Source organism: Chiroxiphia lanceolata, chromosome 10, assembly GCF_009829145.1.
Source record: "Chiroxiphia lanceolata isolate bChiLan1 chromosome 10, bChiLan1.pri, whole genome shotgun sequence".
Classification (NCBI taxonomy): domain Eukaryota; kingdom Metazoa; phylum Chordata; class Aves; order Passeriformes; family Pipridae; genus Chiroxiphia; species Chiroxiphia lanceolata.
Window position 1 is genome coordinate 10,095,911 of NC_045646.1, and position 24,308 is coordinate 10,120,218.

Here is a 24,308-nt window from a genome sequence, read left to right on the forward strand (position 1 = left end):
AACCCAGAAAGCTTAAACTCTTCAGTGTTCTCAACTGAATTAGACACCACCAAGCAACTGTTGCACACTGACCTCTTTTTAAAAGGTCAGAGCTACCAAGAGCATGAAATTACTAAGACTATTCTACACTAATAAGAAAAGTACACAGATAAGAGATAAAATTCCCCTGGGTCTAGAAACAGTAGGCAATGAAATAATACTCATAAGGTTCATGCCGTTAAAGGCACATAAATTTGTCAAAACAAGCTTCTGCCTTTAAGGAAGTCAGTTACTTAATACTGAGGAAGATTTATTTCTCAGAAATAATGGATTCACAAACAATAGCACCTCTTGCTTTTAACAGTGCACACACACACATACACAGAGTAAAGATGCTGACCAGTGTCTGCAGAACACTGCAATGTGTGTCAGTGCTTTGCTCAGAACTAGCACAGGTGATGGGGTGCCAGCGATGAGAGTGTCAGCTTTCATGACACACCTTCCACGTTTATAGGGGGGGGAAGAAGACATTTAAGTTTCAGTGTTTCCACCCACCACTTCCATCTTTTCCTCTTCCTTCTTCTCTTTCTCCTTCTCCTTTTCCTTCTTCTTGGCTTTTGCAGTGATGGACAGCACAGCAGTGGAAACCTGGATATGGCAACAGAGGAGGCATTCAGTGTGACCACAGCACTGTACACTGAGCTTCAGCTCCCCAGGCCAGGGAACAAATGGCAGTAACTTTCTGAGAGAGGGACAAGAAGCGACAGTGTTTGTCATATTGCTAGTGAGGCTAAATGTGGGCTCTTGGCACATGTCACTTTTTGACCAGGGAAGAGCCAAAAGAGAAAGGCAAGAAAGCAGCTGTGACCATTGAGCTTTCCCTTTCAACAGACTCAGTTTCTGGGTTCTTTGGTGGCTTGGAAATCTGTCCTGCCCAGCATTCAATTCTGTTAAAATGTTTTACAGTTTTCACACCATGTCATTCACCAGCATGACATGCCTGAGGTCTCCATTGCTGCCATTGCTTCCTAAGGGCTGCTCTGTCTGCTGCTGTGGTTTGTTCAACAGCTTTTACCATCCTGCGCCAGCAGACAAATTGCTTCCACTATTGTCCTGCTTGTCATCCCACAGGTTTCATCTCTTCCTCGATATTCTCAGTTCCACACTTAACCTTTTTGCAGTCCATGGACCTGACAGCTATTATTCTAGCACATGGGCCCATCACCCCTTTGATATCGGACTATTTGACAAGTGTCCCACCCCATATTCTCAACAGCTGTACTGCAGCAGCACTTTGGAGCCCAAGTCACAGACAAGGGCCCTGCTGTGCCAGATGCTGCACAACACTGACACACACATACAAGTCAGTAGGGCATGGAAAGCAGGTTTTTTAATCAATGCTTCTGGCTTGACCACTTCAGAAAAGGGAGGTTCCAGCAATTCAGTAGCACAGCATTTGTATGCCACAATCAGCAACAGTCCTAGGCACAGCAGGAAAAATTACCTAGAATTCTCTTTCAGAGACTACAGCGCCTGCCAATTTTTCCTTTGCTCTTTAGATTCCCTGTTAGTACCACCAAAGTCAATGTTTATACTAGGAGGGAGAAGGGGTTAGTCTTTGCAACACAGAAAGCCAGCAGCCCAAATACCTTTTCTTTCTCCTTTTCCTTTGGTACCTCAAGAGGTGGGGGGTAGGCAAATGTGGACGGCTTACAGTTGGACTTGTACTGGACTTTTGGCATCTAAGACAAAGAGTTTAAAAACATGTTAGAAGCGAAGAAGACAGGGAAAAAATATCCACAGCAGAATAATTACTTTAGCTTCATTTTCCTTCCAGCAGAGACAAACACAGATTCTCTAAAGAATACAAGCTTCCCCTTTTCCCCCTCCGGAAGCTGAGAAACTGTTATCAGTGGCAACAGTTCAACTAGAACAATGTTATTTAATTATTCTATAATTCGACTCTGGCAAGCTATCCTAGCCCTCTCCATACCCTCCATGCTCTTCACACCATGCTTTGTTTTCATTGTTTCGAAGGTTTTGTGGTTTTGATGTTGTTGCTGGGTCTGTGTGTATTAACACAAAATTGGTTTAAGATTTAAGTGAAGATCTGCTCTGTCAGTGCACGCAAGGGCAAACCAAGCACTGCCTGACATTCCCCTCCTGCCAAAGCACATTTAGGGGTGAGCTACCAGTGTCACATATTCTCTTACTCTTGGCTACTGAAGCAAGGGCAGAAAGCATCTTTTGACAGCCAATCCAAATTCTTAAACTGATTTAATTTTTGCAGTATCTCAACTCTCGTCTCTCATGACATATCATGGAGCAACACTAGAACCAGGACTGCTCTGAGGAAGCAAGGTGGGTGTGGTGCAGCCCATAACATACAGCCAGCTCGTAGCTAGCTTTGGTATGCTGCCTGGGAACTAAGGGATGAGGAGAGGGAGTCAAAATGGCAGTACAGCCAAGCAGGCAAAAAGGTGCTGAGCCAATCACCACTGGGAAGGCACAGAGACAAACAGCAATGCAACCCCTGTAAAGTTTTCAGGGCAGAGGGGAAAAAAATAATTAATGCAAACCTCTGTCTTCAAACAGAGTGAGAATTCTGTGCTGTGTGTACATGGACTTGATGCTCAGTCCGAGACAGGTGAAGAAAAGCAACTTAGAGCCCTAAGGCTTTGGTCCAGGGGCTGCAATCCAGCCAGCTGGCTGAGGCCAAGAGGGACTCTGGGAGCAGCCAGCCCTATGCATGCTCTGGGCATCCCAGAAGAAGGCTGTGGCAATGATGGGAGGGATCTGCACACCCCTGCAGTGCCACATCCAGAAGCTTTTTGTGGAAGTTATGACCTCAGTTCTCCAGCACAGGAGACCCAGCATGGTACACAGCTTACAGGGGCCATACCACAGCTGATCAGCTGGAAGAACAGATGCATAAGTAAAGCGCAGTACTGACTGCTCAGTTTAATGTTTACTCCCCAAGGAATCCAAACAAATCCTCTTTTCCCACTGCTAGCTTTCCTAGGGGAGAACATCACATCATTTATTTGGGAGGCCAGGGGGGCAACACACTTTTTTTAAAAATAACCCTGACCTTCAGGAGTTATAATGGGGCGGTCTCTCCCCACATGTACTCAATAAAGTTCCTTTGTCCCTATTTCCACCACCAGCTCCGCAATTTAAGCCTGCTTTTCAGATTTCTTCCAGTTAGAACCTTTTCTGGCACAAACAAGCTGGAAACAGGCAAAGACAATCAATAAATCCATGCACAAGCCTTGCAGACCGCTCAAGCCTTCCAAGCAGCTATCACTGCTCGTTACATACCTTAAGATCCTTGTTAAGGCCAATGACACATGTCGGGGTGAAAGCCAGTGACAAGAAGTGCGACAGGGGAAACCAGAACCAAAACTGGGTGAAGACCAGAACCCCCACCACAGAAGGCATGTGAGTATGTCCTGTCCTCGACTGCAGTGAAATAGTTACGTTATGGCCCCCTGTAAGGAATCATAAATGGAGGAAGTTAATGAATGCACTCCTGGGTACTCCACAGAGACACCTGAGCAATGCATCTCAAGCAGCTGCTGTGAAGGGGCTGCACAGCACAATCCAGGCCACAACACTGCCGGTTTTCTCCCCTGGAACACACCTCCCTCCCTTACTGCGAGCTCAGCTTACTCAGTGAAACAGATGTGCAGTGTAAGGACCAAACTGCTCTACAGTACCCAAATACCATCAGTGAATATAGCCCTTCCACACTCATTTTGCCAGGATACAGGTTAAACAGAAGTACAATGCAGAAGGCAAAGAGAGGGAGAGAAAAAGGCAAACCTTTGCCATATGCCGTTCTAAAACATAGCATACAGATGATCCCCAAGGCAATGCTCACAAGGAGGACACTGCATATAAAGCAGTGCACATAGAAACTTTTCTTTCTGTGGCTGCTTCTTTGAACTATCAGTTATTCAGAAGAAATATGCCTAGGTTTTTATCCTACACCATCTCAGTAGAAAAAAATGTAAACAGCAGCAACTTCAGAAGTTGCTTCTAGAGGTTATCAATCTAAGCTGCACAGAGACAAGCTCCTGCAGTCTTTGCAGCAAAATTACATCTCTGCCAGACAACCAAGTCTTAGATTTGTACTTGCAAAGCAGAGACCAAAACAACTCCATATGTTGATGTAGTGCAGAAACATCCAGCTAGAAACCAAATTGAAAGATTGGGCTTGCAGACAGAGTGAGAAAGTGTTAATCTGATCTTCTGTCCTCTGATGAACACAGTGAATTGAGTTGAAGAGGGCACCAGGCAAGTCCATTACCGCTGACAAGACCAGGTGCAGGGAGGTTAACTTCATTAAAATACAAACACCCACTCATCGCAAACTCAGGGCACTTTGTAGCTGAAAATCCCAAACTGGAGTAGCATTCTCCTGTCTCACACAAACAGCTACCTCAGTAGGGCCAGGTAGCAATGGAACTGCCTGAGTTTTAAAGAAAAACAAAATTATTTTTTTGCTACCAAAACTAATGAAAGCCCTGACTGAAGCAGTAATCTCATCTTGAGTATCTGTCAGTGTTAGTTCCAGGAGAAGCACTGGAAGATGGAGGATTTTGATGCCCTACTGTAGGATGCTCTGCATACATCCTATCTCCTTGCTTAGCAATAGATCTCCTGCTGTTTGGCACAAGAACTTCCCACTGCATCTTTGGAGAAAGATAATTACGTGGTCTTTTACTACTGCTAGGTCTGCTCTGCTTCGTATTATTTTCTCTGACACCAATCTCTTGTCCTTTCACCTGAATTTGCCACAGAACCATGGAAGGACTGCCTGAGGTCTTGTGCTACCCTTAAACATATCAAGCACTGCACACTCAAATTTCTGGTCTTCTCCCCCATCTTCACGTTGAACTTTTCTTTACTGCATCACTGTACACAGGCCAGGCCCTGAATACCTGCAGATATTCTGGATCAAGCAGCCCAGAGAAGGTTGCACAAGGAGCTTAACTGGACTTTATCAAACTTTTGCACTTTAATCTTCAGAATTCTAACCTTTATCCAATCTCTGGAATTTCCTGAATGAGTAACAGATTTCATATTCAAAAGATGCTGTCATGCTACTTCTTTCTGCTGTCTTACACCCACAAATAGCCCACCCTCATTCCCGGAGTTTTGCAGGGAGCAGGAAAGGTGGGGAGACACAATACTGCACAATTGTGATTTATCTTCATGATTAAACAGCAGCCCTGACAGCCTGGAAGGGAACATGTTCCAGACATTCAGCTGAATGAAAGCTGTGACATGATGTCTGGAAAAAAAATTGCAAAAAACACAAAAGAAAAAAATTCAGGGATCCCGGGGTAGTACTGTAAGGTCCATCTTCCAGAATTCACACTGCCACTGTGGCAAGGTTTGCTGGAATTCAAGTGGCTGTTCTGAAGGCTCTGAGGGTTTGCTGGCCCAAGCTGAATGTCAGTTAACCAGAGGGGGAGTGCAGCAAACAGATACTGGTGGTTTATATACTTTGGTGAACTCACTCTATATAGTCATGGTGGCACTTGCTCATACTAGGGCAGTGTAGCCTAGGACAACACACCAGCAAAACAGTCATTAAATAAAGATGCTTTGTAGACTTTGGAAACTAGTTTCCAACCCTGGCCTAGGCAGCATCCCATTTTCAAGCAGCATCATACTGTTTCTTTCTTTATCAGCAAAGCCTTATAATCCACTTCATCTATGTAATGAGTGAAGACAACCTGGACTGGGAACAGCAGCACTGGAATGTCAAAATCTCACAGGACAAACCATAAAAGCCCAGCAGAGTTGATTTCAGCATGTGCCAGTGACCTGATTCACATGGGCACTGAAACACAAAGTAGCTCTAATATAATGGACAAAAACATGAGCACAGGATAATGTCTTTTTTCTTAACTACCACAGAGTTAGTCCCAACTTTACATGGAGAGTTCATGAACAGGGACAGGCAGGAGAAAGGCGGGAAACAGTAACACCGAATTCAAGACATGGGGAGAGTAGACTGCATGTTTATTTTTTGTACTGAAGTCTTCAACATCCAAAATAGAAAACATCAGTGAAATGATTCTTTGAAGAGATGGCAATGAAGAGATAAGCAACACTTTCTTTTTCATCACTAATGAAAAATATCTCCAAACTGTGGGGAATCCATTACATTCACCATCAGGCTGTCAACAGCTTTTTTGTCTTCAGTCTTTACTGCCCAGTGCTGCTTTCTGTCCTCAAACCACTGTATTGATCACTCAAACCTTCCCTAAATATCAAGAAAAGGGTTTTTCTGATAGGATAGGACTGGTTTTTTCCACAGAGGACTGCTGCTCCTTCATTCTTCTCACTGAGAAATGTGGCATTAAGAACCAAAGATGCCAAGAATCCGGGGGGTAAAATAGTTTTCAAGCAAGTAAAATGCTGACATCTGATTAGATCAGTACATCCCCTTTATGGCTCACATTCTAGAATACAAAGCATAATGATTTTGCAAATAACAGAAAGCCTGGAACAAGAGAACATGATCGTACCATGAAGGGGAGCATTATAAAAGTTCAGAGGGTTTTCAGGAAAAAAAACCCCCAAACTCTAAGTTAAATTTAAAGCATCTATTTTTTCTTATTTTATTAAAGTAAAAATGCAGCTGCTGTGGCCTATCAATTAGACAACTGCCAAATTCTTCATTTCCACTTCAGTGTTTCCAAGGTACCCTGCTCCTTCCATTAAACCACCAGTCTAATGGCTGCCTCATTGTCAGAGCAAAAATCCCACCTCCAGTGCATCATTTCCCAGTTATGCACTGGAAATCTTGCACTTCTAATCAAAGCCCGCTGTTGGAAGAGAATTACGCTTTTCTCCTCCCCTCACAAAAAAAGACCCAACAAAAACCCTAAACTCAATTGCCCCAACTATGGCAGATAACACAAAGAACCTTTTCTTCCTGGCAGTGATAATTAAATTCTATAACTCATTGTTCCAGATAAGCACTTGCAGTTCTATGGGAAAGATAAAAAGAATTTGTTCTTTCAGGAGGCTCTAATGAAAGTGGCAATAGGTTAAGAAAGGGAGTTTACAGCCTTCCCCCAGCCACTCAGCAAGAAATAAAGAGGGTAAAGTTGGCATAAATTCACATGCAGTTTATTAGAATTGGATATTTCTGGTTTCCAAGTCATTATACAATACATGAATACCACAGGAAGCAAATCAGATTTTAGTTGCATTTTTATGATTTTATGAATTCTTAGAGGTCAGAATTCAAAGCAGGTCTGTGCTGCTGAGAGAAAAATCTCAGAGCCAGCTGGGCTCTGGCTTCCCAGCAACAGAGTATGAGTATGGGAATGACCAAAATTATTCTAACAGTGTTGTGCCAAGAACGTTGCTCAGTCTGAGCTCCAGGAGGGGTACTCAGGAGGCAAAAAAGATCGAGAAGGTGGTTCCTATTACTTTCCTCCCTGAGCAGCCCTAGTCACCCGTGATGACTAGGCCTGACTGCCACATGCCCACCAGGAACACTTTTTAACCATGCTTCCATGCAGGTGTAGGCAGCCCTAAGTCTTTCTCCCCCCACCACCCAGCCTGGAGATGCAGCAATTTCATACACACACCACAGGTTGCTGTGCCCAAGCCACATCAGAGACAAATTCTAAGATTCCCTTGGTTATGTGACTTCAGTACTAACCCTGATCTCAGAGTACAGGAAAAACCAGCTTGTTTCTGCCTATCACAGGGGATAAGGAGGCAAGAGAAGGCCACAGCACAAGGGACCAGGTGGGAGAAACTGCATTTGGAAACCTGGAAAAGGGGTGCTGTTGACAGACACAGCACTGTACAAGTCTTAACTCCATCAGAAGGAAAAATTAAAAAAATTGCCTGTCCTTGTTCCTTACAGAAACCTTCCTTAATTGGCCCTGCAACTCAGCTCTTGTGAAATGCTGATGCCTTTAGAGAATCCTATTCCTGACTCACCATTTAGTCATTAACATAATGTTTTCTTCGCTAGAAAATGATGTTTCCTTCACTAGAAAATTATGTTTCCTTCGCTAGAAGAAGGTAGTAGGATGCTGTGAAATAACTGGGTCTTCTGACGCAACACTGACGCAGTTAACTGTGCTTCCTTTGTACAACACCTCTTTAGCATTCGTGAAAGTAGCAAAACTTAGTTATTAAAAACATATACATAAAAGACTTTTATATATATTTTAAACTGGTTATGTAAAATTTAACAGAAAAAGAAAAATACGAGGGCTGGATACCACATGATTTCCAAATTTCTGGAGTAGGTGCTTAATTAGAAAAATAAAGAAGCAATCTATCATGCTATAATAAATTAACATACAGGGTGACAAAACAGACTTAGACAAAAAATATTGTATTTTTCCAGACTTCTGGACATGAATTCTGCCCCAATGACTGGACTGAGTCTCTCCTGAGAGAAACTACAAAACAGAGTTTATTTCTTCAGTTAGCTAAAATAACTTGAAATTTGAGATTTCTTGCTACTATTACATGACAGGCATAAACCCAACACCTCATCTCCCAAATGAAATTTGCTATTACAGTAATTGCAGCTAAACAAGTTTAAGAAATGTTGACAGTTTTAAATGTTTGGGGAATTACCTGCATCCAAAATGCCTTGTGCCAGGATTGCTCCAAACTTTGCCATAACATCATCATGCTTATCATTGATCACTTTGGAATAGAGCTGTCTGAACTGGCTGACCTGGATAAAAATGATAAAAAGGAAAAAAAAGAGAGATTATAAAACTGACTGCACAAGTCAAATATTCCATCTTTAATGGAAGCATCCTGCATTTCTGCATCCTACGACGACATTTATGTTTTCAATAGCTTTAGTCACTGGTATTACCAGTCATTCCACTAATAATTAATGACAGAGATTTTCCCCAGAAATCCTGGATTTCTGCATCCTACGATGACATTTACGTTTTCAACAGCTTTAGTCACTGGTATTACAAGTCATCCCACTAATAATTAATGACGGAGATTTTCCCCACTTGAAGATACCCATACGGTGATTTTAAAACAGTCAGAATGGACATTCATTTCCAAACTACATTCTGCAGGCCTTACAGGAAGACCCTGAGAATCCCTGAAGTGACACTGGAATAAAAGACCAACCGATGAGTTTGTAGCAAGAACTTCTGTATGTTCTTAGGTGAGTGACACTGCACTTTAATAAATTTCCTCCAATTCCTACTGCTGAAAACCTCAAACTTATTCAATTTTTCCTTTACAATATTTCTGTATCGATAATGCCCCTATGATGCATCATCAGCAATTTGCTGCTGCACTCCTACCTTTTAAGTGAAAATCATTAATGAAAATATATAATAAAGTAACAGTTTATGCCATGGTTATGTTCACCACAGTATCTTAAGTGCACATTAGTAAGGGAAACTGCTAAACCTTCACTTATATTATCATCATTGCCTTGAACAGCTTCATCTGTCACTGGTTCACTAAGGGTTGAAGAGACAGAACAGTATCACATTCAGCAATGTTTAAAGTTTTACTGTAAATTAATAACTTGTCTTTTATTATATGCAGTGGAGCAGCAATATAGCTCAAGTATAATTTATATAGCTAAAAAAGCAGACCTGAAAATCCAAATCTTCAATCCAGCCAAAACCTGGGAAGCTGCATTCCATTCACAGCACGTCTGGAAGAATTTTTTATACCTCTTCCTTACATTAATTTTAATCCAGATACTCATGTGATGTTTCGTTTTCATTTTTTTTTCTGTTTATGTACCAAGCCTTCACTTGACATACTCAAAGCAAAGGAGGTATTTTCAAAAGGTGCCCTTCCAAGATATCTTGAACAAGCTTCTCCTCACTACTGGTCCACTCTGTTGCACCATTCAAAGTCCTCTACCTACATCTGCAGCCACAGAGGAGAGGATAAACTCATACCTCATGGCAGTAGAGAGAGACTGACCAGTTCCTAGTATTGCAAATGTAGTTAAAGTTTCCAAATATAAACCCCTAATACCAGACAACCTGCAGACACTTTTCACATCCAAAGAGCTTGTGCTCTCCAGGGACACCAGTGACCTTTGCTCAGTGATGAACGCCTGAAGAAAGGTCCTTCCTTCCAGCTGTGAAACACATTGTCTGCTGCAGGCAAAGAGGCCAAGCTTCAACACCACCACTAAGAAGGTGCTTTTGCACAGCCTCTGATGCTCCAGTGCCTAATTGTACCTGTGAAAGAGGCTTTAACACTGACTATGACTCTCAGGACAGCACCCAGCAAACTGCCAGTCCCCATCCTTGCAGGACACTGCGAGTTCCAGAGCTGTGCCAAGGGTGGGCAGCACAGAGCACCAGGAGCAGTGTCCAGGCATCCCTCCTACCACACATGGCCCGTCTTGGGGTGCACTGGGGAATCTCAAAGCACTTTACAGAAAGTTTCCACACCTGTGAAAAGACATCCATTCATACAACTGAGTCAGTGACATGAGAACTGTGCTGGGAATAACATTTTATTAAACCAAAATTCATCAAGGTAAAAAAAAAAAAAAAAAAATTAAAAGTGAATGAAGAACTGTCTGAGGGGACAAATCAAACTGCCGGGGTTTCTCAGCATGGCACAAGATCAGATTCCCAGTAAAAGCACATCAGAGCCATGAGGTAATCCTGCAGCTGAGGTAATGATAGCAATGAATGTCACCACATTTCACGTGTGAATTTTTGACCAGAGGCAGAAAGAAGCTGAGACCAGACTTTTAAGAGATTATGCTCAATATTTGGGATGGAAAGAAGACAGAGGCTGCCTCTCCAACTCATGAGCATTATACCCAAGAGCTGCAGTGCTGCTTGGCAGCCCTGCACACCTGGTGACACTTCAGATTAAGACTGCATGTTTTCTGCATTTCTCAATGCAGGTTAACTCATCACACCACTTAAAACACAGGTATCCTAAAGGAACAGACACTCTCTGGTTGACATTTTTCCTGACTTCACTCTTTCAGGTACTAATCCAGTTGTACGACTTGTCACCTCAACTCCTTCCACGCTGATGGCATCTAACCTTAGATTTAAGCCACTTTGTGACAGCAGAAGACACTGATATTCATACAAGCAAGTCACAGCCTGCTAAATATGACAGCATTAAAATTACTTTATTTGTTTCATACCAGTGGACAATCTCACCACCTTAAAGCTCCAGAGTAACCAGCCACTTTCAAATAGGAGCAGTGAAGCTGAACAAAACAACACTTCTCTGGTAGAGCAGGATGCATTTATTAGAACTGGCAGGGGAAAAAAGCAGCTATTTCTATTTTTCAGTATAAGTAAATCCAACAATTTGTGTGCTAATATTAGTTCTCTATTCATTAATTCCCTTTTGCATTAAAAAGTTTTTAGTTACTACTTCCTGTCCCCAAAAGGAGGTGACTTAAATTTCCTTGAAATTATTAAAACTAAAAAAAGGAGCAACGTACATCTTCAGGGCAGCCACACGGACAGATGCATGGCAAAGAGATATTTCACACACAATGCAGGATTTATTCTGGATATGCAGACCAAACTCTGCTCTTGCTTCACTCCATTTATGCATTTTCACGCTTTCCTGATTTTTATTTATAATAGTTTACACTGAGGTTTACATGTTCAATATAAATGGTTTGGTTCCTACGCCTGACCTCCTGTACACTGGAAAAATATCTTAGTTTGCATTTGCAGCCTGGAATGGGGCCTCATGCAGTGTCAAAGACAGCCACACGCAGACCAGGTGATCCAAAGCCTTCAGGTGTTATTTGGGACTGATTACACTGAAACACAGAAGCAATGTGTGAAAGTATTCCTGAGCTGAGCAGTAGATTCCAGTGCCTCTGTTTAGAGCACATCATTCCTGCAACTCTGGGCTCAGCTTCTGGGTTTAGAATATTTATAAAAGCAGGATGTTACAAAGCTCATTCGTTGGACTGTAATCCAGAATTTACACTGTAATCAAATCTTCACGGAGTGAAACCCTGGGTAGAGTGAGAAGATGTTCAGCAGAACTGCTGATGTTCACGCTGGCATCTGAAGTGTGATGGAGCAGCACCTCAGAACAGAGGGATGGAATACCTCACTCAGGAAAGGCAAGGCAGGGCTAGCCGGGGAAGTCATCCACCTCCCTGGTCATGGTGCACTGCCCCTATGAGCACCCTCTCCCTCTATGCCTTCCACAGCTCCTACTCACATGGACATTAGTCCAGAGCACACAAACCCACCAGGAACCCACCTGCTTTGGCACCAGGACCTCGTGCAGGGCAGTGAGGTGACCGGGACACAGACAACTGCAAGGGACCAAGGAACTGAAATCTGGCTGCCAAACCTGAGCAGATCAGTTGCCATATCTTGAGGTGACAGGGACAGGTCACAGCAGGGGATCAGCTGCGAGCAGGAGTTCAGTGAACAAGCACTAAACAGCTACAGTAAGAAATAGTCCTTATACCATCTACTTACAAAAATACAAAACGTGTAGTGCCATATCAAGAGCATTCTGTGTTCAGATAAATTCTGCATACCTGTGCATTGTGAGCCATGGATCACTGCCAACCCTGCAAAATGCATTCAACAACCATGCCCTTTCCAGAGTTAAACATCAGTGGAAGCAAAATTGTTCTGTGAAAGGGTGGAAGACTACCCCACCCAGCCTAAAGGGCCAGGCAAACCCAGATCAAGGGATTGTCTCAACACTCAAATGCACAGTATGCCTGCATGCTTGTTCAGGCTATTTCTATAAAGCAAATGCTTCACAGGAATGGGATTTTTGACTGGATCAGGTCCCAGCTGAAAACCTTCCTTGCTGTTGGGGAAAGTCTGGTTTGGAAGTTCTGGCTGTAGTGCTTCAGAAAGGTATTATCCTCATGTGGAGCCACTGCTTCATTTCTTTGGAAAAAGTGCTGGGGCACCAAAATCCTACAGAATGGAGCAAGATGTCAACAGACAGTTCTTTCTTAAGCTGTTGAAGCAAAACTTGTCAGAGTTTGTCTAGCATAGCCCTTTAATCTGCTACTATTTTTCCTTCAAAGCACAGTAACAAGCACAACCCAAACTACTGCATAAGTTTATTTAATATGCTATGAAACCCACAAGCTGTGTTTCTCCCTTGAAATCTTCAAGCACTTCAAAAATTTTATTGCATTTGGAAATGCTACCAAGAAATTTATTTGGGCAACTTCCAGGAGGAACACTAAAATGAAGGCAGTGACTCATTTCATCTTTACTAACAATATACAACCCCATTCTGATAATTAGTGCTGGCCAAAATGACATGGCACTGAGTTCAAATGAAACCAAACACAGAACCTTGGAAACACTGAGGAAACAATATAGACTTTAAGATATAAGAATGATACAGCACCATTTGCTACAAACACAAAGAGCTGTCATTTATCAGGCTGATTACCACTTCTCCCTCTACCAGTCAACTTTCATGCACATCAAGCCCATGAGATTGTTAAAAACAAGACTTTATAAACAGTTAATTACAGGAAACAGTGGCAGGTGATGTGCAAAATGCTTTTGGCAAATGCAAGCTCTTAAGAACAAGAGCATTAATAAAATTTAATAAAACAGGTTTTAAACTGTTGCATGTTCTATCTTCTTCAAAAGCTGAAGTTACTCTCTCTCATACTTGCTCTCTTGAAGGAGCAGACAATGTGCAGAATCATCTAACTGTAACAGGCTCACATAAAGGTTTTGTGAAGGTGCTACTAGAATATTGCAAAAATCATTCTTGCACCCCAAAAAGACCTAGTGTTTCATCTAAATGGGCAAAAAAAATCCCAGCAGCAATATGGTCCTGGTTTCTTCATGAAATCTTAGAGATAACAGGCCAATATGATTCAAGGAGGATGGCAGAAAAGGCTTGACCTTGTTTTTTATCTTCTCATTTTACCAAGATGACTATCCTACCACAAAACCAGGAATTGAATTTACTTTTTCAAGTTGTTAAGACATGCAGTTTGTTTCCAAAATTGCTGTCTTAATTGCCCTGCAGGTCACAAACACATAATGAAGTTGTCATTGATTTTGGTTACAATGACCTCATCACATATGTAATTCAGGATTCCATTTCACAAAATAAACTTGTTAATATTTTATATCCTACACTAATATGGTTCTTAAATGTATCAAGAGAGGTCAGGAAAAATCATGCTGGTTGCATACGGAGGAATTGTGTTTCAACTCAAAAAAGGCCAAACCAACTTTACTCAACACCTGCTGCCCCTTTTGGCACTTAAGCAATTTGCAAGTTCAAGGGGCCTCCATATAATGGCAATTCTTTATTTAAACTCTTTATTTAAATATAAACTCTTTAAATTATTCATTTAAACAAAGAGTGAGCACAACAAAGAGAAGAATGAACACAAAGGAAAGGTTACAGCAAAGTTGATTCAAAGGCATACATCTACTTTCTCTCACAATAAAAATGGCTTCTTTTAAACCCAAATACTTTGCTTCTTAAATCTCTGTTTATTCCTAGCATTTCAGCATTGCAATGCTCAGCTCTCAAAACTCTGAAGATATTTTACATCTGGAAATATCTAAATAATAATATTTATATATAAATCTATTCAAGGAAGATTGTTTGCTACCGTCTTCACCCCAAATTATCAACAGAGAATTTAAAGTATTTCTAACTCGAAGCTCACAGATAAGTTTACAAAAAAAAGTATAAAATCTCAGAACAGAAAAAACTGAACAGTAATGATGGGAAGCTGGTCAGAGCATATTCCACAATCTTTCTTAAAATCACCATTTCTCACATGCAAAGCACCATGAAATATTTAGAAGCAGTGAGATGGTGATACATAAAATTTATCTTCTCTGTAACCCCATCAAGACCACTTGTACAGTTTCTGGGATATGAAAATCATCCCACTCCTCTTCCCAGCTGGTTTTTCAACACTGCAAATACCCACATCCATCAAGTTAGACCCTTTGGCACACAGTGCTTCAGACTGTCACTTAGGAATCTAATCGGATCAAAACATGTCCCTGCAATCCAAAAATGGCTCCTTTTCTGAACTCCACCCTTTCACACTGGAGTAAAATAATTTTTTTTTTCAGACTGGCAGAGAGCTCCAAAAAAGTTTCCCATGGACAATAAATAACTTGATTGGCAGCATGATCCTCAAAATATTCCTTTTACTTTTGGGCAAGAAACTACAATGGTTATAACTAACTTTTGGGGTATTTAAAACAAGTAAAATTTGTATATTCTGTACTTAGTTCCTAAATTGGCAGCATATTTCAGGGATTATTTATTATCTTATAATCTGTAATTTTTGGGTTTGTTTTTGTTTGGTTTTTAATACCTGCAGTGCTTCTATGACTGGGCAATGAATTGCCTTCTGTATCTATATCAGGTAACAACACACAAATTTTGGCACAAACAAGGCCCAGGCATAAAGCTGTTTCAGTTTCTCTGTCCATTTTTAAACAAGCCACTGACCCCTACACGATACATCTCATCCTGTATTGGCTGTCCAGCTATTTTAACCACTCATTTATCAAGCCCAGGTATCATGTACCTCGGAAGTCAAGGTTACCAGGCCTTTTTGGGGGAAGAGATCTGCCTTGCTACACATCTCAAGTAATCTGTATTTTTCCTAGCCCTTTTTGTATCTACATTTTTCTTTAGGACAAACAGGCTCTTTCACCTATCATCTCAAAAAGCCTGAAACTCCAACAGTCAGACTCAGCCAGTGACCCATAGAAGTTTAAAAGTCTGACTGACTGAGAGCAGTCTGCAATTCCGACCCCAAGAGGATCCGGGTGCTTTGCAAATTAAAATTAATCTGTTCTCATAATGCCCTTTCATATATGAACGTATCATCCTTAATTCTTTCAGGTGGGAAACTGAGGCACAGGTGAGCTATACAATTTGTGCAGCATTAGAGGAATACAGAATAATTAAACCTGATCTCCTATACTGAGGCCTGGCATTCCAATCACCTGAGCGAGGAAGAAACAATAAAAACAACAATTAATTTCTTTTTATAGAGAGATAATTCAACTTCACATTACAGATACTGTGTATCTTGGAAGATGAGGGGATCCAACAGAAGTCTAGTGTTTTCCACTGGCTTATTCAATGGAATTGCTCTTCTTGGCTTATTCAGTTGAACTACAATTCTGATAATATAAACAATGTTCCCAGATTCTGCTCAGTGAAAACTTTTTTCTTTCCTTTTTTTTTTTTTTTGGTAATAATTTAAAAAAACAAACTGTCTGCCAGCAAATCTTCATGTTCCGTGACTTAGAAATACCCAAACACCTGTATTTGTACATTTCCTTCACGGACTTTCCAAGTAAAATTTTCCACTGGACAAAGAGGTTTTTTTTCTTTCTCCTCATTCAAATGTAGTAAAAAAGGTGGCTGTTTTTATCACAGTTCAATTTCTAAAATGACATCAATAAAAGCAACCCATATACAACAGATGAATAGTGAAGCACCAGCTACTGCTCTGCCTCAGCACTCACCGGAGCAGGTGAAACGTGGAACCTTAGAGCTTCTCTTAATGTGGACTTTTAGTCTGAACAAATGTTTGCATATCATCATCTGTCACACATTCACAGGGCAACCTACTTTTAAAAGCTTAACACAGCACACACAATCCTTTTTGCTTTCTGAACAGAAAACTCCATTAAAAAATATATTTGCTATAAAGCCACTAAGCCAGTTCTGACTGCAGAAATTACTTTACCTGAAAAGTGTAAGACTAACTACAAAAAAACCAGTTATAACAAGACTTTCCTGCAGGGTGACTACATCCAAAACTAAGTTTACTATCATGAGAACCAATGTCTTTACTAAATAACAGTGATCACATAAATCATGAGCATGCAGGTCTCAGTGCACGCTAATGGAAGACAGTCACTTTCAGATCATTGCAGGATGCTTTGAGACCTTTTAAGAAAGAGCATTTACTCTTGCAGTGTCCAGAGTTAAAATGCAGTCATCCATCAGGCATGTTTCCATCAGCAGGCATGGCTCCCCCATTCAGAGCACGTGCTCTGATCCATGCAGGAGCTTCCTGCTGCACATCCAGCTCTGGCTCTTTACAAGGCATGTGCACTCTCTTGCCAGTGCTTACGTGCAGTGCCAAGCACCAAAGTTTTGGCACCCAAGACCATTTTCCCACCTGATAAGCTGGTATGTAAAGTATGACACCCTACCTTTGGGCAGGTAATCTCAGTCTGCTGGATCATGATAAGGGCAGATGCAATCAGAGCTCCCTGACGCACGTAGTTTACAGGATCATTTGTCATTGGCTCAAGCAAATTAATTGCTTCCTAAAACAAATGAAGAAATAAGAAGTCACAAAGTTAATATTTTTATTTTTAGTACTGCAGTGGAAGGTTATCAGACTGATGCTATCAGATATACTTTTAAAATACTCTGCCTGTTCTTGGTAAGTGAAACAGAAATCTGTATTTCTCTAGATTTTAATCTAAAAACCAGGAAGAAAGAAACCCAAACACTAAAAAACCAGTGATGGATGGATGGAACAAGATCTACCTGCGGAAGTTGGGCAACAGCTAAACAACAGATATAAGCAACAAATGCATTCATCACATTAGAATCCAAATTCTTGGCCTTACATTTTGTTGTTAGAATCTGTAACATTTAGCATCACATGACAGCACACATTTCAAACCTACAACAAGTAAGGCTATCTCTGAGAACCCATATAGTAAATCTAGGTTTTTAGCACAGTTCAAAATGCTCTTCTGCTTCTTCAAATTCAGTAACTTCCCAGCTAAGTGCAACAGGAACATGATCCACAATGACCTACCAGTAAATATTCTTTTCAATGAAGTCATTGATTATGAAAATCTCCACTTATGAAAATCTCTCCTCTCCATACAGTGCTCTTACTTACACTGAAGACACCAGCAAATGCAGTTGAGTGCATGAGACTCCCAGCAAAGACCCTCTTGGTGTTACTTCTGTCAGGGTGAGGCTTTTAAAAAGGAGCTCATTTTATACAGAACCACTTCTAGAATAATATCAAGCCTTTGCTTTGACTGCTTTTGCCATCTGAGCTATGTTAGAGGCTGTGCTTCTCCACCTGAAGATGACTCATTCACTCTTTGGCAAGCATTCAGTACCATGGATGGAACATCCACTATAACAAAGAGCTGAACTTTCTGATCTCCGAAGTTGAATATATTTGGGCCTTCAAAACCTAGTAATATAAGCTCTGGAAGACATGTCTGCATGTAATCAAATGGTTTAGGTCATCACACAATGCATCTGGAAATAAAGCAGACTTATTTTTGCGATTAAAAGCATTTCCACTGAAATTATCTTGTCAGATGCTGCAGGTTAAAAATAACTAGCTCCTTGATTCCACCTTCCACTCGAGAATAAAGCGACCTGGATAAAAATAGGACTTTCAGTTTGCTTTCAAGCCTGCATGCTTTAGATGCTGAAGATGGCAGGCAGTGCACGTCAGCGTTCTGTGCTTTTGGCAGCACCAGTGACACACTGGGGAGCACTCACGCAAGAGCCACAGAGCAAGAGTTTAATGCAGGATGAGGAAGGGATGAGACACATAAGCAACAGATTTATTAAAGACACTGAAGCATAAAATATCAATTTCATTTGGACAGTCTGTGCACCTGTTCTGAAAATGTCATTCTGTACCACTACAGATTACATACACATGTGGATGAAGCAGAGGGAGCTTATTCCCAAGTTTACTTCCTGCTTGTTCCAATGAGTGCTCACTTCCCACAGCAGAAGTGGGAATCCTTCTACCATAAAAGGTCCCTGTTACCATCTGTGAGAATGAACCTCCACAGACACTTATAAAGTGAGAATAAAATTACTGGTTTTTAATTACATGTGTGAAACAACAATACATTTAATTAAATTTCATTGCACTTGTCTTTTCTACCTGGATCTTCCATGAATGGTGTATCATAGGAAAGAAGAAAGGAGCTAGAAGTTATGCAAAACACCTGCTGTTTTCCTGTCACTGGCACTCCAAAGGCAAAAGAATATTGATTTTGGAGTACTGAACACTCATTTAAAGTTCAGTGGCAACTTGACAGTAAGAAAACTCTAAGAAAAGTTTTGAAGACAAAATTCCAAGAATGTGGCAATGCATGAAAACTTGCTTCTACTTTTATCTATTCTGAACAAGTAGGAAAAGAATCTTTATGGCCAGAACAGTTAAAAGTACTGCTGTACTCTAGCTGGCTAGCAGTGTACATGTGTAGGAAATCTATCTGTGTGTGCAATGGTACCACACAAATGTGCCTGTGGCAGGAGAGAGCAGGAACAGTCTTGGCCATGGATGCTTCTGGCCCTCACCTTGTTTCCAGTGCCTGCACAGCAGATCCCCAAAGCCATGGCAGCCCCGTAACGCACATGGGGATTGTAGCTCTCTGACAGCAAAGAAACCACGCTCGGACACTGCTCAGGAGTCCTAAAGAAAGGCAAAGAAAGAGTGTTGTTTATTATTATTTTTCTTCAAAATATGGTATGGTGCTTCAAAATACAGAGACTTCACTCTGTTCATACTGGAAAATTTCACATTGTCCTTTCATACATATGCTTTTGCATTTTTCAAAATGTAACCAGAGGGGAGGAACAAATGGGCTAAGAGAAGAACAGGGATGTGCACAGATTAATAAACTTCCCTATCATTGCAGATATCACACACAGTTCCCACTACTGAGGTCTTCCTTTTTATTGCTTATTTTATGCCTTTTAGAGATCACCAAGTAGAATGATATATCTATTGAGATCGAGGTCTTTATCTCTAGAAATCATGATGTTGTGACAGACTTTCCACTAGCAGAAGTTTACCCTCCATGAGAGACAGCACTAAATCTTCCATCAGGAGATACAAACCCCAACTCCAGTATTCAATCAGCCTTCAAGGTTAGTGGGTCTCAAACTCCCTTTTGCAATCACGGCTTCTGATGACTCCTCCTCACTCCCCCCATTGCTGTAAATCAAACCACAAGAGGAGATGCTGACACAACACACACTTCCAATCAGTTTATGAGCAATGTCCCCCGTTGCCTCCTTCATATGCTGTAATGTTGCTGCCTTTTAAGAGATCTGAAATGGGTGTATGTGCTCCATGGCTCACCAGCTGGGAACAGTGTCCTCCTGGTCATTACAGGACCAGAACTTCCAGCCACACGCTGGGGGAGATGAGAGGGAAGCTACAGCAAGAAGCACATGTTGCTAATGCAAACAGTTTTGTAAATATTGAGTATTTCAGAAGTAGGGCAGAACTCACAGGCGTGGATATACTAATTTCCTTCCTGTCTTCACAGTCATTTTAATCAATCCATTAATATTGATGCCACACAAACCACTTGATAATATCATACACTGCCAATTTCAGCATTTCCAGTTCCATGACACCGTTAACACAAGAGCAACGTGGGAATGTGGTTGGCAAGCGTGTGCTCATGAAAAAGAAAGATGGGAAACTATACACTGTAAGTGATTTAATTATATCTGTTTTCAAAGTGAATATCATCTGGCTATTCACTCCATTGTGCCTTGCAGCCCAGACTAGCATTTTAATTGTCACATTCACAATCCTAGAAGCAGTCTTGCAAGCCATTTATTTCAACTATAAACTGATTTCAGACTGAAATATACACAGGAAGAAGCCAAGAGCACCTTAGTTTTAGCTTCCCTTCCTACATTTGCTACACTGAAAGATGGAAGCTGGAGAGTGGCAGCAGCACCTGTTTTACATAGGAATTATAGTGTCATGTAGGACCATCAAGTGTCTATCAAAGCACTCAACAACAAGAGAGAAAAACAAGAGAGAGAAAAACCATTATAGAGTACACTCCAGCATGGTTTTATTTAAATGAATAGCTGAATCATAGAAAACAGAAATAAAAAAGACTTTAAGCAATAATCTAGTTAATTTCTTCTTTTATTGTGACTGGGGACAGAAGACATGCCCATATAATGACACACTCATACTTCAGTTATACTCTACACACATAGTCAATTAATTTCATCTCTAGTTATTCCCATTTCAACACTGGGATATCTCCTCTGATAACTAGTCCTAAACTCCTCTTATATTCCTCTCTCCTACTCCAGCTGATCACAGACAGGCAGCACCATCAACCACACAGGCTCCAGTCTTCTTCCAGAACTGCTGAAGGCACCCAGGCTTCAGAGACTACTCAACCCCTCAACAGTAATTAATGGCAGCAAGTGCCCAGATCTACCTCACCCCTGCTTCCAACAGTCTGGTTTTTTATGTGTTTTCCCAAAACATTCACCTGGGGAAAGAATCCCACCTACCGCCATCATCTTAAACACACCTCCCTCATTCCAAACATCAGAAAAAAAAAATCCATACAAAAAAAAAGAAGGAGGAGCAAACACAAAGTTGCAGGAAACTCTGCTGCCTCTAAGATGCAGCCATGATGACAAATGTTAAGAAAGGGGGATGAGGTGGGCAACAGAACAACACTGTCCTGCAATCAAGCAGTATAAGTGAAGACTATAAACTAAAAGACACATTTAAAACTACCTGTCAGTCTCTTGCTCAAATAACAGCCTGGATGCTGACAATGTTTTTTTAAAAATGAGCTGATGCGGAGACACAAATCCTATAATAAATGAGCCCAAGCATTCAGCTGCACAGACGACTTTGGCTCTTGCACACAGACTCTTAACACCTTTGTGTTTACTTTACTACAGCAAATGTTAAACAAGCAGATTGTAAGTCAAAGAAGAGAAAACCAGTTTCTGGCAAAGATGTGATTATGCACTCTGAGGCATTAATCATTAAATTCTTGTTCAGAAAGCTAGATTTCATAGAATCATCAACTTGGACACATATTTGTGTCTGCAGGCTCAGAAGTTCCAACAGAGATTTTATTATAAAATCAGGATTAATGTACACTAATTGATTTTAGAATTCTTAGCCAGATTTAAATTATTTGTTGCCATTATTTTAAATGACAGGGGGCCTTATGTAAATCCACTTCAGGAGTTATAGTTACTTAACGGGTCCCACCACTTTCCCCAGTAACACAGCTTTTTCGAATCTTCAGCCTTCAAAAAGTGTCTTCCCAAATAACAGAGATCTAGAAGGCAGGTCCACAAGTGGGTCAAGGAAGCAAAAGAGTCTTGCAAAAGTGCCTATCAGAGGAATAGGACTTTAGTGCACAAAAGCACTGTTGGCATCAATGTCTAAGCAGTAATATTTGCTCTTTTATTGCTGAGATGCTTTACAAAGTCCTACACACTGTTGCCAAAGGTCAGCCCATATAAACCCAAACCCACGCTTCATAAAATTCCATAAAATCCAAAACAATTCTGTCAAGTGATCAAAAGAAAAGCTGACTGCCCTCACAAGCAGTCACAGGCTGCAATTGTGCTCCTTTGGCATTACTTCCAACCGGTAATCTAGTTGGGGAATACGTTTAAACCATGACCACATTATCCTTCCCCTGCCCCATCTTTCACCCTTCCCTGAGAGCACAGCCCTCGAGCGCTGACTTGACATTCAGCGCAATCCAGAGAGACAGGTCCTCCTGCTGATGGAGAAAGTTTCCACTTCACTGGAACCAACCCCCATGCAGGTTCCCAAACCAAGTCCACCCCTCTGGCTCCCTCCGGAAACCTCCACCTCTCTGCTGATGGCTCAATCAATGTGGTTACAGAGTAGAAATCTCTGATGGGAGAGGGAGAGAGATAACGAAGAGTGTGAGAAAACTTAAAAACAGTTCTAAAAAACATAAATGGTTTGTCACAGCCAACACTCAGTAACCAACTATTCTTATTCACTCCTAATACGGGCATCTGTCATTACTGCGAGCTAAACACAGAAAGTAACATCACATGAAATACCAGGATAACATCTGGAGATTTTGTGGGCAGAAGTTTTATCTCCAGAGCCAAACTTTTTCTCCCCTCTTAAAAGTAACAGTAAAAATTCTAAGCCTGGAGTATATTTAATATATTTTGAGGACAAAAGCAACATATCATAGTCCTCTAGTCTGATCTTCCCATAACACAGTCCAGTAATTTCATCTAAAAATTCCTACATTAAAGCCTAAGGTATGTCTCTAAACCGGGCTCTGCATCTAAGAAAGATAGGCCATGTCTATTTTTAAAAACCAAATTATCTTTAATGTACTGGTTCCTTCCTTTTTTCCTAACACTGGTTTTGCTCAAGCAGTTTGCTTTTGCAATTACATTTTACTACAACAGCAAAATGATGACAAAAGAATGGCCTGATTATTTCCTTCATTCTCATCTGAAAATTGCTCAGCTGTTCCTACCTAAGCCAGGAAACCACAGACGTCAGTGAACCCAGACCTGTCTACAAACAAAACCCCTACCTCACAACTAGCTTTGACTTCGTTCTGTTACCAGGAAACTAAAGGAATCAAGAAGCCAAAAATGTCTAAAAGTTTATTCTACGGAACTTTAACACAGTAGTCAGCTACAGCTTTGTTTCCACCCTGCACCAGGATAAGTTCTACCATTGTGATAAATGGACTGCCGATGAAAGACTTCCTCCAAGATCCAGTTTGGTTTGTTTCAGAAGTCAAACAAAACCATAAGAAAAAGATGTACCAAGACAGCAATAAGAGATTCTCAGCAAAACATAATCGCTGGCATTTTATTAGTTTTATTCATCAACTGGTTGCTCTCGAAAGCTCCACAAGAAACAAACACCCTACGCTGCTAAGGATTTCAAATCTTCCTAGAAACCAGAACTAGAGAGAGAACATAAAGAAGCTGCCTAACTCCTGCCCAATTACCTTAACCTTAGCCTAAACTTTTAACTCATTCCTGTCAATGTTCATTCCTTGGATATAATTAAATATAAGTGACATTTAAATACATACAAATGTCATATTCTCTCTATGAAAGCTGATAGGGCGCTTGTAAGTGCCCTAGAATTTCTGAAAAACTAAAGAGAGTTTTGAGATCTTCATTACTTCTAAAGAGAGAGGAAAGAAAATTTTTCTTAAGCCTCTAATGCAAAACTTAACAAAATGAAAACCAGGATGTTGATTCTTACTAAGACAGACTAATAAGAACAAACTCACCCAGGTCAGCAGGACACAGAAGACAGTCAGTTTCCCTTTCAATCCATGGTGTTGACCACGGAAGGTTCTCCATACTTTGCAGAGAATCTTTTCACCAAGATACATTTCTTACTGTAGCATTATTAGGAGTCTATAATACTGTTTTTGTTTTTGGGGTTTTTTTGTTTGGTTGGTTGGTTGGGTTTTTTGGTTTTTTTTGTTTGTTTGTTTTTTGTTTTGGTTTTTTTG

General features: G+C 40.9%; 1 protein-coding gene across 1 annotated transcript in view; it reads right to left on the reverse strand.

Annotated features, from left to right (window-relative positions):
* Nucleotides 1-24,308, reverse strand: part of PSMD1 (proteasome 26S subunit, non-ATPase 1) — a 70,357-nt gene that overhangs the window by 5,512 nt on the left and 40,537 nt on the right. The window contains exons 17-22 of the mRNA XM_032698522.1: nucleotides 19,336-19,450; nucleotides 17,190-17,306; nucleotides 8,611-8,713; nucleotides 3,301-3,470; nucleotides 1,629-1,721; nucleotides 535-627 (exon numbers count right to left, since the gene is read on the reverse strand). Of these exons, the coding sequence (XP_032554413.1) occupies nucleotides 535-627; nucleotides 1,629-1,721; nucleotides 3,301-3,470; nucleotides 8,611-8,713; nucleotides 17,190-17,306; nucleotides 19,336-19,450 (691 nt within the window). The remainder of the gene's footprint in view (nucleotides 1-534; nucleotides 628-1,628; nucleotides 1,722-3,300; nucleotides 3,471-8,610; nucleotides 8,714-17,189; nucleotides 17,307-19,335; nucleotides 19,451-24,308) is intronic.